This window comes from Dermacentor albipictus, chromosome 8, assembly GCF_038994185.2.
Source record: "Dermacentor albipictus isolate Rhodes 1998 colony chromosome 8, USDA_Dalb.pri_finalv2, whole genome shotgun sequence".
Taxonomy (NCBI): Eukaryota; Metazoa; Arthropoda; class Arachnida; order Ixodida; family Ixodidae; genus Dermacentor; species Dermacentor albipictus.
In genome coordinates, this window is record NC_091828.1 from 62,690,038 (window position 1) to 62,708,309 (window position 18,272).

General features: G+C 44.7%; 1 protein-coding gene across 2 annotated transcripts in view; it reads left to right on the top strand.

Moving 5' to 3' along the window:
* The window catches only part of LOC135921780 (uncharacterized), a 132,395-nt gene that overhangs the window by 79,582 nt on the left and 34,541 nt on the right, over positions 1-18,272 (top strand). For both annotated transcript variants that reach the window (XM_070523491.1, XM_070523492.1), the window contains exons 9-11: positions 373-542; positions 2,754-2,799; positions 4,579-4,816. In XM_070523491.1, coding sequence (XP_070379592.1) covers positions 373-542; positions 2,754-2,799; positions 4,579-4,816 — 454 coding nt within the window. The remainder of the gene's footprint in view (positions 1-372; positions 543-2,753; positions 2,800-4,578; positions 4,817-18,272) is intronic.

The window sequence follows — 18,272 nt, forward strand, 5'->3', positions numbered from 1 at the left end:
AGCGGAATGGTCCTGCCGAATGTGTCAGCCTGTTATAATATGATTAGTAATGCAGTGTTCATTTAATTGAACGCCGGCATATGTCAGTGATGATATCACGTCTTAAAGAATCGAGAAGGCTGTTCAAGCTCCTGACTACATCTTTCTGCCAGCAATAATGAAAATGAAGAGATTATATCTTCGACCTTCATTTCTGAGGAGTAACTTAGCTTCTTGTCATATTTTTACTAGGCATTCTCGAATACGTCCCACATATGCGCATAACCAGAAACAGCTTCTTGTCGGAAGGCGGTCCTACGCATACAAAAAAATGTATCGCGAAGATGGTTTAAGTACTCTTATGTATTAATTTTTTTAATTTTTCTTACTTAGCTGCTGATGAAGACGCTACTAGCACAGGCGACGGCAATCATGCTGTGACTCACGTTATATATAGAACACCGAGCCGCCCTGCAAACCAAGGTACCCGGGGTACCCGGTACGAGGTACCAGGTACCAAGGTACCCGGTACGAGCGCAAGCACCATCGGGACAGCTTCACGAGTACGTTCATTAGGAACGCGTTTCTCAAGCTTCGCGCGGGTTCCTAAAATTAAAAAAAATGTAAGTTCATTACCACCAGACACCCGCCTGCGGTTTGAGAGACAAGTACTTGAATATTGGCCAAACGCGACAACTGACACTACAATTAGGCTTTCACATACGTTCAATAGCATCTTCACCGACCCGCGATAATACCGCGATCTGAGGTTCTTCTACGATGCTATTCACATTTTGTACTTTCTGGGACATTTGACTCAAGACATTGCAAACGAAGATGAATAAACTATTTCGTTTTTATGTAGATAGAGATAACGTTTTCCGCATAGACTGTCCTTCATGTCATTTGGTATATACCACCTCATGGAAGTTCGCCGTACTTAGGCGGCATTGGATATACTAACTGACCTGCAATATTGTCTGTGCCGACCACAGGTATGATACCGTGCAACTGTCGTCGTGCCCACCTTGAACTACCCAGTTACGTTGCACGCGCGCCTGATTTGATGATGTACCCCTTCACCGGGCCTCCAAATGACTCACCAACAATATTATAGGGGTGATATCGAGGAAAGAGACAGTAGAGCGTAATCTCTGTTTTGATGCAAACGGCACAAAATTGTTACACGTCATTGTAGGCAAATGATGCACAGCTGCGACAGCGGTATGCTTATGACTGAAGAAGTACCGAATAACGAAGATGCATTCTATAAATAGCAGATGCATTCAAATTAAGAGTGCCAGAGATAACTAATACACAGATGTGGCACTCTTCGGACGTTGTACCAATTCTGTCATTTGGCGACCACTGTTCATTTTATTCGTCTTGTAACAATTAACCAGCCCTTCCAATCATTAGGTTCATGTGTTAGGAAATGGAGCGTAGAAGATATGAAAAATTCACAAACATGAAAAAAATGGACGGTGTTTTTGATTATGCCATTAGGAACAAAATTCTGCTTAAGACAACTTCTTCCGAGTACTTAGGAGTAACAAAAACAAAATAACTAAATAGGCGTACACTTGTAGGAAATGTCTGTTTCACAATTTATCAGAAATAGCAACTTCATTGGAAGAAATTGCCGATGCGACATGAGGAGCTATGTTAATGGTGTATTGGTGTTGGTGTTGGTGTAATGGTGTATTGTATGTAACTGTATTGTTAATGGTGTATTCGTTTGATTCTAGATTAAGGTAGCGCACTTTGTAGCCAACATAAAAAAATACACAATCGCATTTGGAAAGGATTCGCCGAATACTGTACGCTTTTTTGATAACAGGCATGTTAAGGCATGTAATTTATAGCTACTAACAATTAGAGGCCTGAAGTGTCGACTCACTTTGTATTTCTTTTTGCTTTATTAAAAAAAGCCTAAAATTATAAAGAAAGACACTTGCACAAAGCAGTAGTTTCCAAAACGATGCTTACGAACAAACCACACTCTCCAACTGCAAGTAATATGAGCCCGTACTGGTTTATTGAATCATTCTGCACTTTTCTTTTTTCTTGAGTCTAAAAGCATGGGTTACATTACAGGATAATGATGCACAGAAAAACAATTTTAAACACTGCTCAGATATTACGATAAATGTGCTCTTCTTTGTTGGCTTGCCAGCGCAAAATATGGGTGTATTTGTGTAAATTTCATTCGTTGCAACCTCCATGCAACGAACCTCAAGACAGAGTTAAAGGTACGAATAAAAAAGATAATATACTCCTTCCACAAGGCGGATGAAAAAAGTGCTGCCAATGAACGCGTTTTCTCTTTTTGTCAATTTCAAGTCTCTTATATTTGTAGTGTGGCACTGATTGAACCCAATCTGCTGTAAATTATCTTGGTCAAGCAGCGGAGAAAACACTGAAGACATTAAAGAGAATTTACGTATTCCCTAAATCCCGTATGAAACCTAATTTAGAATTTATTGGCCACTGATCGCACAATCTGCAACATAAACGCAAGAGCTGACGGCGCGACATCAAGTGTTTGACATCTCGGAAAGTAACCACCGTTTTGTAATTTATTCAAACCAGCCAACAACGCTAGCCAGTTTTCAAAACATCGCCTTCGTTGAACAAAACGTTTATGTTCATTTTTCTAGAGCTTTAAATTTTTTTTCTAAGGATCAGCAAAGCAAAGACGATGAGCTTTGCCCATTGTGCACTTGCATGAATTTCACGCTTTGCGTATCTGTAGTCTAAATGCAATTTCGCAGGTGACAACTCCGGCGGCTATTCCACCTTCAATCGCCCCACTCCCACGTGAGTATGCGGACATTGCATATTTCAATAGACGCTACGGGAGTGCTTAGGGCTCACTCGTTACACAGGACACAAAGTGCGACGCAAAGTGCCATAAAACGCATCGTAAAGTGGAAGAAAATACTGCTGCGACATGCCGTGTAGAGAACGCGTGGGGCATTTGGTGCTACAAAAGCTTGAAATAATAGTGGAACGGGGCGTCCTTGATAGCGTTCGAGAAATAGTACAGCTGGAAGGTCAAAGCAGATGGACATCAAGACATACATGAAAGGGTGTTCGCTCCGACTGAATTATTCCACACACGGCCTACTTGCGCATACCTTAAACTCATGGTGGCGTAAATTTGAGAATAAGCGATCTGCAAAATACTAAATTCTAAATAGACATTAAAAAACACAGCTTACTTATAGCGTATCGTGGCGAAAACGAAGAATCCGTTTTCCACTAACTTCTGTGCAGCAACAGGACCTACAACTGAAATACTGCTCGCTATTCGTGCTCTCGCTACTTTTCAAGGCGATGCATTCCTTTGTGAACGTTTGCCAGTTTGAGAGTATTTTTGCATGTATCTAGACACCTACATCTTGGTGTCTCATGGTCGTTTCGTTATCTCGCTATGTGCCAAAATGAGCATAGTACGACAAGAGTGGATGAGGAACATAAATGATAGGTGATGACTCGAATGTCATGAAATGCGTGCCATGTAGGTCATGTAGCAGACACCTACGCCTTGGTGCTCACATGGTTGGCAGAGCTCACTGGGCGTGGGGTCTGCCGACATTCTTTAAATTTTCTTCGCTCATTTCCACGCCTTGCACTATGAATGGCACGGGTACTTGTTCCATTGCAGCTAAAGAAATTGCAAAATCAGCGGTTTTTGAACAAAAAATATTTCTGTAGCCAATGTATGAACAAAGAATCTCAGAAGCGATTGTTGCCTTGGGTAAAAACAGTCCTCTTGTCCAAGCGTTGGCTGCAGCCATAGTCCTCGTTCGATAGATAGACCTAAAGCAATTAAAGGACCCCTCTCCAGGCCCCATTGAAAATTTTGGTTATCCACTGTAAGTCACAAGATCCCGCTTGAGAACCGTTTTAGGCCAAGAATTTCTGAGAGGCCTATTACACAAATGATCCAGAAGATCATTACAGAAGATAAAAAAAAATTGAACTGTCACATTGCCATGCTGCCTGTCAATGCCAACGTAGACCCTCTGTAATACTTACTACCTGTGCATGTCACAATACTTTTTCATGCTCATACACCGGAGCAATGCGATGGTGTCAAGTTTATGTCAAAAGCTCTGCCTTCTACTTTTCTTTGTTTCCTATCTTTTTTTTCGGGCAGCGAACTCCCAGCGGTGGTACGGCGTGTACTGTTTGGATGGCTTACCGAGGTCACGTGCTGTAATCAGAGTTGTGGCAGACACTGCATCTTTTGTACTGGCAATTGTGCATTTCACCCTGGCGCTATGGAAGTAGCACTCGCCGGAAAGAAATGGCGGGCGGGCTTCTCTTTGACATTTCAATTGTTTTCATGCCGAGCATCCATTTTATGATAATAAAACACGGCTGCCACGTTATGACTTTCACTCCATGGTTTTGCATGGGCCAAACCTGGTGAATGCCTCTCTAAATGTTCCGCCTGTGAACAACAGCACACGTTTGTAGCAAAGAAAGCATTGTTTCTCTAGATGTTTGCAGCGTTAGACGTGAAAGAACTTATACAGAAGCTCAAGTGAATGCCTCAAGTCATTTGGTGTTCTATCGTCTTCCTCACAGCCGTTAAGTACAGGCCACCACAGGCGCACTCTATGATATGCACCGTCGGCTGTCATGGAAAGTATGCAGTGGAATTCCCACCCGACGGCATGTGCGACTTCATCTTCCTCGACTCACTCTACGACGGATGCCCGGACCAGTTCGTGCAACACAGATCGCCCAGTAGCAGCTGGCGGAGGTTCCAAGCATTAGCTGCGTCAGGCATCAAGACGCAGTTTGGAATTTCCATCGATACGCTGTGAGTATACCTTGGCCTTCATTTACAGCGAAGCTCTTAACCGGAGCTCGGTAACGGCTTACGCTTGGCAGCGGTGGCGGCCTACATCAACGTGCGGTGGGGTTTCTGGTGTCAAATGTCGCTATAAATAGCATTGCCATATGAATCTGGGTAATTTGTACATCGACGACAGCGAAACTATGTAGCGCCGCTTAGGCTGCGAAGCGGGGGAGAGATGACGCTACCCCTTGCGACACACTACCAATGCCTCTGATTGCAGGAGATTACGTTGTTAGCACACCTGAATGACTGAATCGCCGCAGAAAGTAAATGCGTTTCTGCTAACTCCATTGGCTGGTGGTCATTTCAAGTCGCACATATGAAGCAAAGTGCGGCTTGGAACACGTGGAAAAGTTGCTTCCCACACTATGTGGTGTCACTGCTTCCTACAGTGTCCGTAAAGAGAAACACGAGTGCGGTTCTTGTGCAGACAGCGCCTGTTGAGAAACAAATACTTGCCTGTCCTCCACGAATGATTATTTCTATATATTAGGCGATTGAGCTTTGGAAAATAAATTTTACTCCCGCATAAATAGCTACAAATGTGTGTGAACTAGGAAAAATTTGGTGACCTCTCTACACTATTGAAGTCGTCGCACTCCCTTCTTTCTTAATGAGACTTCGCGTGCCCTAACCATCATTTTATTACCAGGAGGAGACGGCTAACGAGGGCATAGAGTCACGATAATAAAATAAGAACATCTCACACAAAAACAAATGGTCGCATGTTGCGGCACTTTCGGTAATTAAAACGTTTGTGTTTCATTACAAAATATTTTCGCAGTGTGTAAAGCGTAATGCAATTTCCATAACTGACGGCAGTTTCGCGGAAGGGTAAGAGACCTAGGCACGCTGAGCGAGACAATTTTATTGACAGTACCCCTCCCCCCATTCTTTTTCTCGGAATACCTAACTCGGTGATCGGTTAGGTAATATCTGGAAAGCGGAGCTATTTATTAATGAGACCGTGATGTAAATATAGCTTTGAGTGTTTTTGTATGGTTATGTATCCCTGAGGACTATGAATCCTTTGCATGGTCACGAGAACCAAGGATTCGTGGAGGCAGTGAGAACTAGAGACAGGCATTTTGAATGGCATCAAAAGCTATATTATCGATAGGTGGCTCTCACGTAACCACTGTTGTGACAAATTAAAGAGCACTGAGGTGATAAGAGCTACCTACTCTTAAGAAAAAATAGAAAAAAATAACCTTTTTAGAGGCGTTGGTGGCGTAGAAGATTGAAAGACGAAGAAAGGAGGCGAGAGTGCATGACTTCCTCTTTTTAACCGTGAAGCCGTACAATATTTAGCTTACCTTCTGCGTGACACCTGCAAAAAGAAAACGGTCAACCATTTCTTAGCGCTACAAAAGACAAGGTTGACAGACGAGCTGGTTCTAATGATTCGAGCTACAAATGTTGTTTAAATGTATTTATTCTGGCTCTGTACTTTTTCTTGTTGATTTCTCAATCATGTCATATTTTGTCCGCACTATATTTCACGTGCGATAACGTTGGTGCTGTCATGTTTAGCTTGAAAACTTGGTTGACTGTTTCTTTTTTCAGCTTTTGACACTTTGAATGGCTTGTCGTGACCAAGTTTCTTCGTTGCTGTTTTACACTACCGCGAAGCATGCGGACTAATAGCCCCCAGTCTTTAAGACATCTTCCAAACACGTGCTCAAAGCTATAGGGTGACACGTACAGTCACATGACCTGCGGATCCCTGCTGTCCCGGCTTTTCTGACCCAGTTCCCCTCCCTGCCGAACTTGGCAAATTTGCACCATCTAGGTGATAGCGCGGCAGTTAGGCCGAAGTGGGCGGCTTCGCGACAGCAGGTGACCGCGACACCGGCAGTCACATTCCATCTCGTTTACGCATAGTTATATCGTTTTTCTTTAATATATGCTTAGTCGATAATTTTGCTACGCGTATTCGGCCGATATATTTATCGTTTATTTATCGTTTGCTACCATTGCCGTGTGCACGCGACATTTACAAGTCACCTAACAGGCGTTGTTTTTCTGGAAGTTTTAACAATGGTACCCGATCTCAGATGCGCCAAGTTTGTCTCGGGTAAACTAAGACCATGTCTTCTACATTGAAGACTGTGACGCACGTTGCGTACTGGTTCCTACCAAAGACGCTGCCACACGTCATTTTCAAATATTCTTGGCCGGCCTTTACGGCCGAACGAATATATGTCTGCGGAACTTCCCTTAACAGCCACGCTGCCAAAGAGCGAGCAACGCAGCCTGCGTCGTAGCCCCTAATTCACTTTGTAAAATTAGTCAAGAGGTTTAAAAATTTCGAGGACGCAGAAGCTTCGCCTTAAAGAATGGAACGCGATAGCATTCAAATATCCTTGAGTGATTCTCACACTTCCCGGCACCTGCCGCTGCGCAACCGTAATGTTTACCAGGAAACGCTGGCGGCGAAAGCTAAGGACGAATGCGAGGTTGTTGGTTTTTCTTTTGACGGTGTGCAAAGAACGAAGGGGTCCACGCTGCTCCTAGTAAGACACTTCAAACAGCAGCTGGAAAACGCTATCGCGTTTCTGTTTGTAAGTTGGACGTAACAGAATGACGTTTTCTCGCATATTGAAATTACTATCCGACGCTATCATGTCTGTAAGTTGTGTGTATGTCGTACTTTCTGATTTTCCTGACGCATTTTACTTTGAGAAATTCAATTAGCTCAGTATCTTACTTGCCCTACATAGAGGGCATGTGTGGTTGGGTATGCGAGGTTAGGTATGCTTGGTTCGGAATGATTATTCTTGAAACGATGGTGGATGCGGGACGCCGACACTGGATTTTCTGCGACACGGAGGCCCTTAACACTGTTGCGTTAAAAGTGCCTTGCGTGCACCCGAAGAAAACCACCTAGAAAGAAATATAAGGCCACAGCATCACCTTTTGTCAATACGTCACGAGCGTCGGATGGTAGCGGCGGAATACGGAGCGCTGCGTTTTTACAACGCGGCTCGCGTCGAGAAAACTAATTTTCTCCGTGACTGCAACGCTAGAGCGGCATCGCGTTAAGCTCTTTCTAGGTGGCTTTGGTGGAGCATGCTGAACCGTAAATGCGATTGATTTTTTATGCGAAGCATACTAGCCGCACAACCACGCTCGCCCTTGCTGCGCCGAGCACGGCCGCGTAGCTATTATTGAGGGTATGAGCCATTGTTCATTGCTGCGCGTCTCATATGTGGGTCTATTCTCTTTTAAGTTTGCTATGTTTGTTATTAAGTTGCTTCTATTTTTATGCGTTGCATAATGCAATCATTCAGTTCAGCCCTTGGGCGCGGCCGGACAGCCACCATTGACCTTTAGCGCAACCACGTGACGTGACGTCACGACAGCCGGAAGAAAAGCTGGGCCCCAACTCGCGCAATATGCAACGCATTCTTGGCTTAACCAAGCTAAGCCTGGCCATTTTTATGCGAAGCATACTAGCCGCACAACCACGCTCTTCCTTGCTGCGCCGCGCGCGGCCGCGTAGCTACCATATGTCGTCATAACAGCTGCAAAAGCGGAGGCTCAACTCGTGCGCTCGCTTGCGGCCGCGTAGCTACATAGCCGGGTCTCAGCTCGTGCGCTCGCCTGCATGAGTTGTTTCTTCGTCTAGCCGAACTAAATATAGCCAAGCAACAGCAGTTCACCAGGTTAAACAGTGGTTCAACAACTAAAATAAAGGCTAGTATGCTTCGCGTCCTGGGCTTGACCTTAGCTAAGCCACAACCATTTTTTTATTGTGCGTGGTTGTTCGTACACGGACGCGCAACGATGCCTGGCTGTTGTTGAGCACCAAACTGCAAGTCCAATTATGACGGACGACCAAGTGTCCGTGTGCACATGTTCCCATCTGACCAAGCGATACGGGCAGCATGGAGGAGAGCTGTTTCTAGAAAGCACTTCTCGCCAACGAAATACACAGTGGTAAGCATTTCTTCACGTTGTTATTCTGGGTTTCCAGATGAATAAGTTTCATCAGCATAGTACGCAATGTATGTGTGCACGCGTGCACAATAGATGGGTCTCTGCACCTGTCGACGTGCTTGGAAGTCCTACATTTTTGTCGAGCTTCATATCTGTAACGACTTTTATTTTTAGTTTCAGCTCTGTGAAAAGCGCTTTTTGCTATCGGGTTACTTGAAGAAGACATCTTACACGGATGTCAAGAGAGGAAAAGTGGTCGAAGTTGCAATGAAAACATTCGTCTCAAGAAGACTGCAGTTCCGAGCTTGTTTCCAACTTGCCCTGCCTATTTACGCGTCCGCAAGCATGCCTTCGAATAGCACCGGGTGCGAAAAGAGCGCGCTTGGAAGCCGCATCTTTGCAAAAAGCAATAGTGCTTTCACAGGAAACCTAAGCAGAAGAGGACGCCAAAAATGTGGTTGGTAGTTTTGCAGACTTCCTGAAGGCCTTGCCAAGCTTTTAGGGTTCAGACTTCGGGACAGTAATGAACATGGGCTCTAGGTTTTCTTTTAGGACTTGTTACTTCAATCTGCTCCTGCAGTCCGTATTTCAGTGATCGTGTCCACAGACCTGCGCGTCGAAGCATTTTTTTTTGTGATACGGGTGGGAGGAAGTGTGGTGATGTGTTCCTCAAAGCTGTGCGACTTGAGAGATTTGAAAAGTGTGTTACAGATCATAACATACACATAAGGATATCGCCGCTGACCGGTCTGAAAAGGCCCGTCATCTATTGACATTGCTTGCGACGTTGCTAGAGGAAGTAAGTGGAAAACATTTCGCATGCGAGTTGCAAGAATAGCATTTGGAAGTGCTTAAATTCTTGAGGAATCAAGTTTATCTGCTTTTGAATAATGCTGGCCGATATGCCCCCGATTTATTGGCTTTTGCTAGCATTTTGCTCACAATTTCACCTCATGCATAAAGATTCCTGAGAAGGTCGATGAAGCTTAAGATGCAGCATCCTTACTTCATGGCCATTACTTCATGGCGTCTAAAGCCGGCACATAAGACACTGGAAGAAATAATACCACCACACAGGCAATAAAATTGAGTTCTAGAAACTGTATTTGCGCCAGCGAAACTGTGCACAGTTGCAGTGCGTCATTTATTGCTATAACTAGCGCGAGAATAACCTTTTCTATCAGGCGTGTCTGTGAGCTGTCTCTCTTGCCCGCGCTTTCAGTTGTAATCACAAGGCCTTTCTTGCCACCACTGTCGGTGCCTTTGTGACCACTTTACCATCCAGGGCGCATGCGCGGCAGGAGTGGCGCAGTGCGTAAATGGCCCGCGCAGATTCTGTTGCCAATTGCGGGACCTGGTGCGGGTGCCTGCTGCAATGCGAGCATACGAGTGCAAGCCGACGAGGCTGGTGGCGTCATGCACAAACAGTATTGGAGGTGGCGTGATGTGCTGAGTTTTGAAGGCACTGCGCGATTGAAAAGCAGAAAAACAAACACTGTAGCAGAATTTCCCCGCTGCAAAACTTGTCATTTAATGAGTAGCATTCCATTAAATCAATATTTATGGAAATTATATTCTGTCTTTAAATCCAACAGTGCCATATTTTAAGAGCTAAGCAACTCCAAACTGTGACCATCTCCCCAGTAAACTCGTTCGCACCACGCTCGCCTACGTTCCAATTTGTCACCTTAGCAAGCATTCTCTGTTCTTCCAGACACAATTCTCTCGTACTTCGCCTGCGTTATGGCTGCAACTCTGTAAAGGCTGTTTTACATACATTTCCTTGCCGCATTGTGACGTCTATGTTGCTCTTCACTGAGTAATTTTCTAAAACGTGGCATAGTCATAGAATTTTCCTATTCAAAGTAATGCAAGCAACAAAACAATCTATAAATAATTTCAGCCGTTTGATGCGACGCAGTTCCACTGATGTCGAGTCCGCCGGTCAAGTGGTGAAAAAACTCCGGCATTTTGGGCCGTAGAGTTATCTACAATAATTGCTAGAGAGAACTCCAACCCGCGACCATTTATACACCAGGAGAACGATGGTTATTGCATGGAAATTCATGATCTTCCTGCTTCTGGTTCAGGCGTCTTTTTACGTTTGTTTATAGCGCTTTATTTGATTTCATTATCCTAAATTTCAAAGCAATGTGGGGCCCCATAACTTAAAATCATCGCAACAGGCTTTTATTCCAATCTTCTTACGTTAAATTTGCCTAACCACTGACACAAGCATCGGGCGGTGAGCCGCAGGGCTGTCTGAACATACCAATCAAGTGCTCTTCTCGTTCAAAGGAGGTCACTTTTGTTGCTTGAAAAACGAATAACATTGCTTACACAGAGCGCCTTGTCTGATCTAATTGGCTGGAAAGAGGCGAATAGCACGCTCAATTGGAGATGGATTCGATGGGGCCGAGCCACTACACTGAAAGTTGATAACCGGATCAATAGGGTGGTGCCGGAGTCTGCGATTGGTCCGCTTTCCCTGCTCCTTATAAAATTAGTCGAGGGATCTATATATATATATATATATATATATATAAATATATATATATATATATATATATATATATATATATATATATTTGTGTGTGTGTGTGTGTGTGTGTCATTCACCAACCTTGTTTACATTTTTGTACATATGCAACGACCAGGGGAAAATCTCAATGACGCTTTCCTTTGTTAGAATGTATTGCGCAGGAGCAGCTGTCACCGGTTGTGCATTGCGAGTAATTGCTCCGAAATTATAGTCGCAGCAGAGAGCACATATAAAAAGCAGGAGTTCTGCAACATATACGAGGGCGAGTCAAATGAAAGTGAGCCAATGCGAATATATGACAAATGGGGTACTTTATTTAAAAGTAGTCACCATGAGTATTTGGACACTTGTCCTACTAACGAGTCGCGTAATTCCCGTCTCATAAAACTCCTTGGGTTGCTGCGTCGAAAATCTGTAAATGACTACACGTCATCTTCCGACACGAATCTGGTTCCCTTGAGCAGTTTCTTCAAATTTTACCAAATGTGGAAGACGCAAGGCAACAGGTCTGGGCTGCATGAGGGATGTTGCAGGGTTTCCCACTTGAACCTTGCCAGTTTTGTATTAGCCACATCAGCGACGTGGGACCGGGCAATGTCGTGAAGCAAGATGTCCCCAATGTTAAATTTTCCACGTCGTTTGCTCTTAATTGCGACACGCAGCCGATCTGATCTTTCACAATATCTGAAACGATTTAGAGTCTCTCCAGGTTTAGAAAATTCGATCAATAGTGGCCCCTAACGATCTAAAAAGAAGTCAACGGTTTTCTGGCATAAATGACGGCCTTTGTTTTCCTTGGGAGTGGTGAATTCAAATGTTTCCACTGTAAGCTTTGCCGTAGTGTTTCAGGCTAGTAGTAGCGGCACCATGAGTCATCCCCGGTCGCAATTGCAGACGAAAAGTCGTCACCCTCATCTGGAGTTCTTTGACGTGAACTTAAATCTAAGTACACGGGTGTTTTCGCATTTCGCCTCCATCGAAATGCAGCCGCCGTGACCGGGATTTTATTCGCTCAGCAGCCGAACACCATAGCCATGAGTAACCACGGCCTTTTCGATTGTGTTGGGGGTAATTGCACGGTGGCTTTGGCCCGGCCATGGATCGTCTTTGTAACTTTCATGTGCTTCTTTGAACAGTTTGCTACAACGCTTCACAGTGGCCAATGACACGCAATGTTCAACGCATACGGCAGCCATACGGCCAATAATTTCTTTTTGGGAAACATCTTAATTTGTCAAAAACCTCACGACACCAAGCTGTTCAACTTTTGAAGTGTCCATTATGTCACGCAACCATGTTCAACCCCGTGTATGAGCGCATTAAGGAACATTTAACCTCACCTCTGCATGTAACTTGTATATGAGATGCGTATGTGCTGCGCACATGTCTCGAAAATAATGAACCGAACCATTATTGCGCGGGGCAGGTTGTCTCACTTTCATTTGACTCGCCTTCGGACATTAGAAATGCGAAGATACAATGGAACATACAAATGTGAAGATACAGCTTGATAAAGGGCAAAAAATTGTCACTGGAAACAATGTTCACTGCGCATATGCACAAAACCTCGCAACAAGATATTTAAATATACGCATAAGTCACCAATAAATCTACGTATCTAAGAAAAAGTCACTATATATAATGCGTCAAACAAGGCAAATAAACAGGTTCCGCAACCACAGATTCACAGATCACAACACACCCCCCCCCCCTCCCTCCACTCACAAAATGTATCGCGTGAGACGGAAGGCGGCGCGCTTCCTCGCCGCTTTTCTCCCTTGCGCACACAAGACTCAGCCACCATCGTCGGCTCACCCCCTCCCCTTCCCCCCCACACGTTTTCACTCGCACATAGAGCATGCGGCGCGCGGTCACGATGTTATCGCCCTTGGCCGTTATTTATACGGAACATGAGGGCAACGACAGAAATGCGCCTGGATTCTTCATAGAGCTGCTATCGCAATAATAAAATAGTATCCGGCAACTGAAGCGTCCCGTCACCCATTACTTTCCGCGAAAGAAGTAACAAAATCGAACTTTCACAATGCGAAAATTCGCTGCGCCGCAACAATGTCTTCTTTTTTGTGTGGGCGGGCGGCGGCGAAATAGAATAACGCAAAGGAAAGCATGTTGGCTACAATCTAATGCCTACTTTGGGCACCTAGTGTGGCTACCGAAGGAATATCGAAGAAAACGTGTGACGCTTGGTCCACAGAAAACCATACGCGTACTGCTCGGTATCCTACACCGGTGAGACAAAATTTTCCGGAGAGGTTGCGCTCAACCGAACGCGTTGCAATCCATCGAGTCCCCGCAGTGCTGGCGGCGAGCGACTCTGCATTGTTTCTTTTTCTCGTCTGCTAGCCAGAAAGCGTCCAAAACGAACGCGCATCCAAGTGCGGCCCGCGGTTATCGATGCAGCACAAGAAAAACGCATGCGCTCTGGCTGGATCGGCAGTCCGTGGGTTGCGAGAAAAAAAAAAAGAAAAAGAAATGAGAAAGAGGCTCAATATATTCTCGCGAATAAAAGTCTAGGTAGAAAAATGAATAAGAACTTAGTTACAATGGTGGCTTTAGTGCCTTGACATGGATGCTTTGGCGCAGGTTAAAAAAATGTTTATATTCTTTTCTGTGACCTGACGGCACAAATGAACCACCACAACGCTTTGTCTCATCGGACCTGGCTGCATGCTTTGTCAACTTGTCTGATAGTATGTTGATTTGGCTTGTCTCGTTGTATGGCCCAATGTACGACTTTAGAAAAGTCGATGCACCTTTGGCGTCAAATGTTTACAACAGCATTAAACCCAAAAAGCTCCGGAATTGAAAATCTAAAGCCTGACTTTGAAAATGTCAATGGACCTTTCGCATCAAAATGTTATGAGAACTTTATACCCACAACGTTTCAGAATTGAAATCCAAGCGCTCCGTAGATTCCGCGGCCGCCGCGAAATGCCGAGACGAGCCCGCTCGCCTTCAAAACGCCCTTGAAATTTTGTGCCCGGTGGGGCTCCTTGCGTTACGATATGTGACTCCCGATGCATGGGCGTTGCCCCGAAATCCAGCCCGATTTAGCAATGTTCGTGCTAAAATGTCTTTTCGAGCGTGAATTAAGGACATTCTAGACAAAATCGAGCATGATTTCTGGCGCCGGGAGGTGTTTTGGTCGGCGGCACATGACAGCACGAAAAAATTTCGGGGGGGAGCTGAAGCCCCATAAGCCCCCCCCCCCCCCCCCTGGCTACGCCCCTGCTGGCTCGTCGGCAATCGCGGCGGCATGCAATGGAAGCTTAAGAATGACGCCAAAACGGATCCTCCGCAAAGAAGAGCTGGCAGAACGAGGTCGTAAACGTGCCGAAAGTGCTCGAAAGCGATACACGGCCACCCAAAAAGTTTCATTACACGCGAATACCATGCTCTCCAGCATGTGCGAATAGCCAGTGTCTGAGCTATCGGCGGCAGCCATCGTTTATTCCTTTCGGAACGGAGCAGCCTGCGGTTATTTAGAAGAAATTCGGTTTTTTTCAGCATATTAATGCATCTTTAACGAGCACACGTCACTTTTACGTGGTGAGTTTTTGCGGTTTTGTGACGTCGCGTGACAGGTAGGTCAAGTGGGTATTGCTCGAAAATCTTGACCAATTGCCGAGGGCTAATGGTGAAAAGGCATCGAATCAGAAATAACTATTTTTCTTTTGATCGGTCTAATAATGCATAATCAGTGTTTACACGTCATATCAGATGAGGAGGTATCGCGGTTTTCGTGACGTCACGTGACAGACAGGAGAAGTGTGGGTCATGCAAAAAAGTTTTTGACAAATCGCGGAGGGCTTATTGCAGAATTGGAATGGAAAAGTTTGGAATAGTTTTACGTTATAACGCCCCTGTACTTGTACAAATGCTGAACACCCTAGGAACATGCATGTTCGCTACTAATTGCAAAGGTTCAAGCTATCGAGGTGGCCAAATCAAAACGCGTCAAGCTTGGCAGGGAACCAAGAGGCGGACAGGATAGCTCGAGATTACACTAATTACCGAGCGTCCAGTGTTGACACCCTCGAGGAACCTGCGCCTGTACACCTAGAGTACAGGGCCATTTTAGACAGTTACAGAGACAGCAGGAAGGGCTACCCCCCGTCGCAGTCCCTTAGCAGGGAAGAAGCTGTCGCATGGAGACAACTAAAAACATGGCCGTATCCTAACTTTAATGTGGAAAGAGGAATGTACCCCACAGAATATAAAGACGAATTTCCATGGTGCAATGAGAAACCCACATTAAACCACATAACAAGGGCACGTCTAAAAACTGACGTAGTCCCAATCATACCACGCCCAAGTGCGGAGCAATGGGAAAGTTTCAGTTGCCTTCTGCCTTCCAGCGACTGCTCCGTAGATCAGCTAGGTTAAGTGCGGCGTGCACGACGCCAGCAGAGGCCAGCGGAGGCCTGGACTGAGGGTAGCCGACCATTGCGTTAGAGGACGGATGAAGCAGCGGTTGATGACCTCCGGGGAAGACACAAGGAGGAAGAATTTCCTGGAAAATCTGCCCCAGCCGCAGTACAACACAATTACTACAGCTCAATACAGTTTTAACTCGCTTACTCACTCACTTAACGCGCTCGCATGCAACTATAGAAAAATTTATAAGGGTTTTCTATGCAGCTTGCCGAAGCATGTGCAATAGCGTAATATTCAAGAAGCGTATCGCCAAGACGTGCTCAAAATGGTTGATAATAACTAGACACAAGCGAACGTGAAAAACTTTTTCTTCAAGCTTTACACCAGCACCTTTGTTGTTAAAGATAAAGAAAGAAGAACTTATGAGCCACGGGGAAGCAGATTCTTTCTATGCAGTAAAGCTAGAACTATTGAACATGTTTTCATTGTTTTTAATAATGTCATTATTTGTTTACTTATTATTTATTTATTTGTTTATTTATTTATTTATTCACACTACACCCTGCAGCGCCGAAGCAATATAGCACGGGAGTGGGTACTAGATGAAGTAACTAACATGAGAATATAATCACTCGAAAGAGAGGGATGACAAATCAGCAATGCATCAAGATAAAAAAAAGTACATGAAAAACTACACGAAAAAAAGTTCATGAATAAAGCACTTGAAAAAAGTGCATGAAAAAGAGTACAAGAAAAATTGTACAAGAAAAGTTCATTCAGCCTGCAGCGCATTGGTTTGGGATATTTTGAGATATACTATAGAGAAAATTAAAGATGGACTTACAAATAAGTCCTCATGGCATTGATCTCATGGATGACAGAGCAGTGGAGGTTAATTTCTTTACTCAGGCTGCATGCAACCTTGCGTTGTCTTTTCGCGTGAAGACACTAGGATACCAGATGTCGATATGTGCATCAATACCTTGTGGATATGGCTGGGGAAATATATGATGTGTATTAGGCTATTTTTTTGCGATGAAGATGGAATTTCAGTGTTCCATTTTATAACACGTAAAACGAGCGTGATCATAAATACCTATTCTAGGGCTCTATAACGTAAAACTATTTCAATGTTTTTTAGCTAGGGGTTTTAGCTACCCGCAGCCTTCTCCAAACAGTCCAATCAAACGCTCTCTTCGTTTATAGGAGGTCACATTTGTTTCCTTTTAAAACGAATAACATTGCCAGCATTGAGTTGCTTTTCTTGTCCAATTCGCTGACAGGAGGCGAGCTGTGCGCTCAAGTGGAGAGGGTTTTGATGGGACCAAGTCAGCGCAGTGACAACAATTACCAGATGAGGAGGGTGGTGCCTGCGTCTTCGATTGGTCCGTATCTCCTTACTGCGCTTGCGATAGCTGGTAGAAAATTGCGGCGGCGTGCAACAGGAGACTAAGAATGCCACTAAAACAGATATTCAGCAAACAAAACTTCATATGGCGATGCCATATAAGTGACAAAAGGGCTCCATAATGTTATAATGCGACACAAAAAGTTTTATTATACGAAAATTAATCTGTGCTCTGTGGCAGGTGCGATTAGCCAGTGCCTGAACGATCGGCAGGCAGCCATCTTCAATTCATTTCCGAATGGGACAGTCTCCGACTATTCAAGGGAAAAGTTAGTGTTGTTTGACATGCTAATCGATCTTTTACAAGGATACGTCACATTAACGCGGTGAGTTCTAGCTGTTTTTTTCACATCGCCTTACAGACAGCTGATGCGGGCGCAGCCCGAAAGGTTTTGACCACTGGCAGAGGGCTAACGCCAAAAAGGCGCCTCATTAGAAATAGGTAATTTTTAGCTCGGTCTACTCAAGCATAATAAGTGTGGCACGTTATATCAGACGGGGAGCTATTGCGGTTTTCCTGGCCTCCCGTTACTGACACACAATTAGGGGGTGGCCCGAAGATTTTTTACCAATCGTGGAGGATTGATTGCAGAATTGGAATAGAAAAGTTTCGAGTAGTTTTACGATAAAGCACCCTAGATTCCTTTCTACTCTGGACATTCATGCACGTGGCGTGATGGTTTGAATATGGAGTTTTTTACTAGGCATCCTGTATTCTAATCTTGCCATCAAACTACTTCAATGGAGTTTACTTAATTACATCTAGCACATTGCTTTGACGAAATGATCAGATTACAAAGTAACGAAGCCGTTTGAAGCAAGAATCACGTAGTTTAGGTAAATCCATGTTATTTTTCGCACGCTAGCTGAGCCGCTCGGTTCGGAATTACAGATGACACTAGGGCAAGGGTCCCCTTTAGTAATTATTGTGTGAACCTCTATCGTTTGGTCCTTGGGCGGAAACGTGTCAGCAGCTGCGACCTTTATGGCAAAATATCGCCTTGTAGGCTTGCCCGCTGACAAGTCGGCGCAGCTAAACTTGAAGTTTGTGTAGTGACAGAAATTCGTCTAAGCAGGGAGAGAAGTACGCGAGAACTCAGCTGCTGCGCTCACCAGGCCGGCGTTCA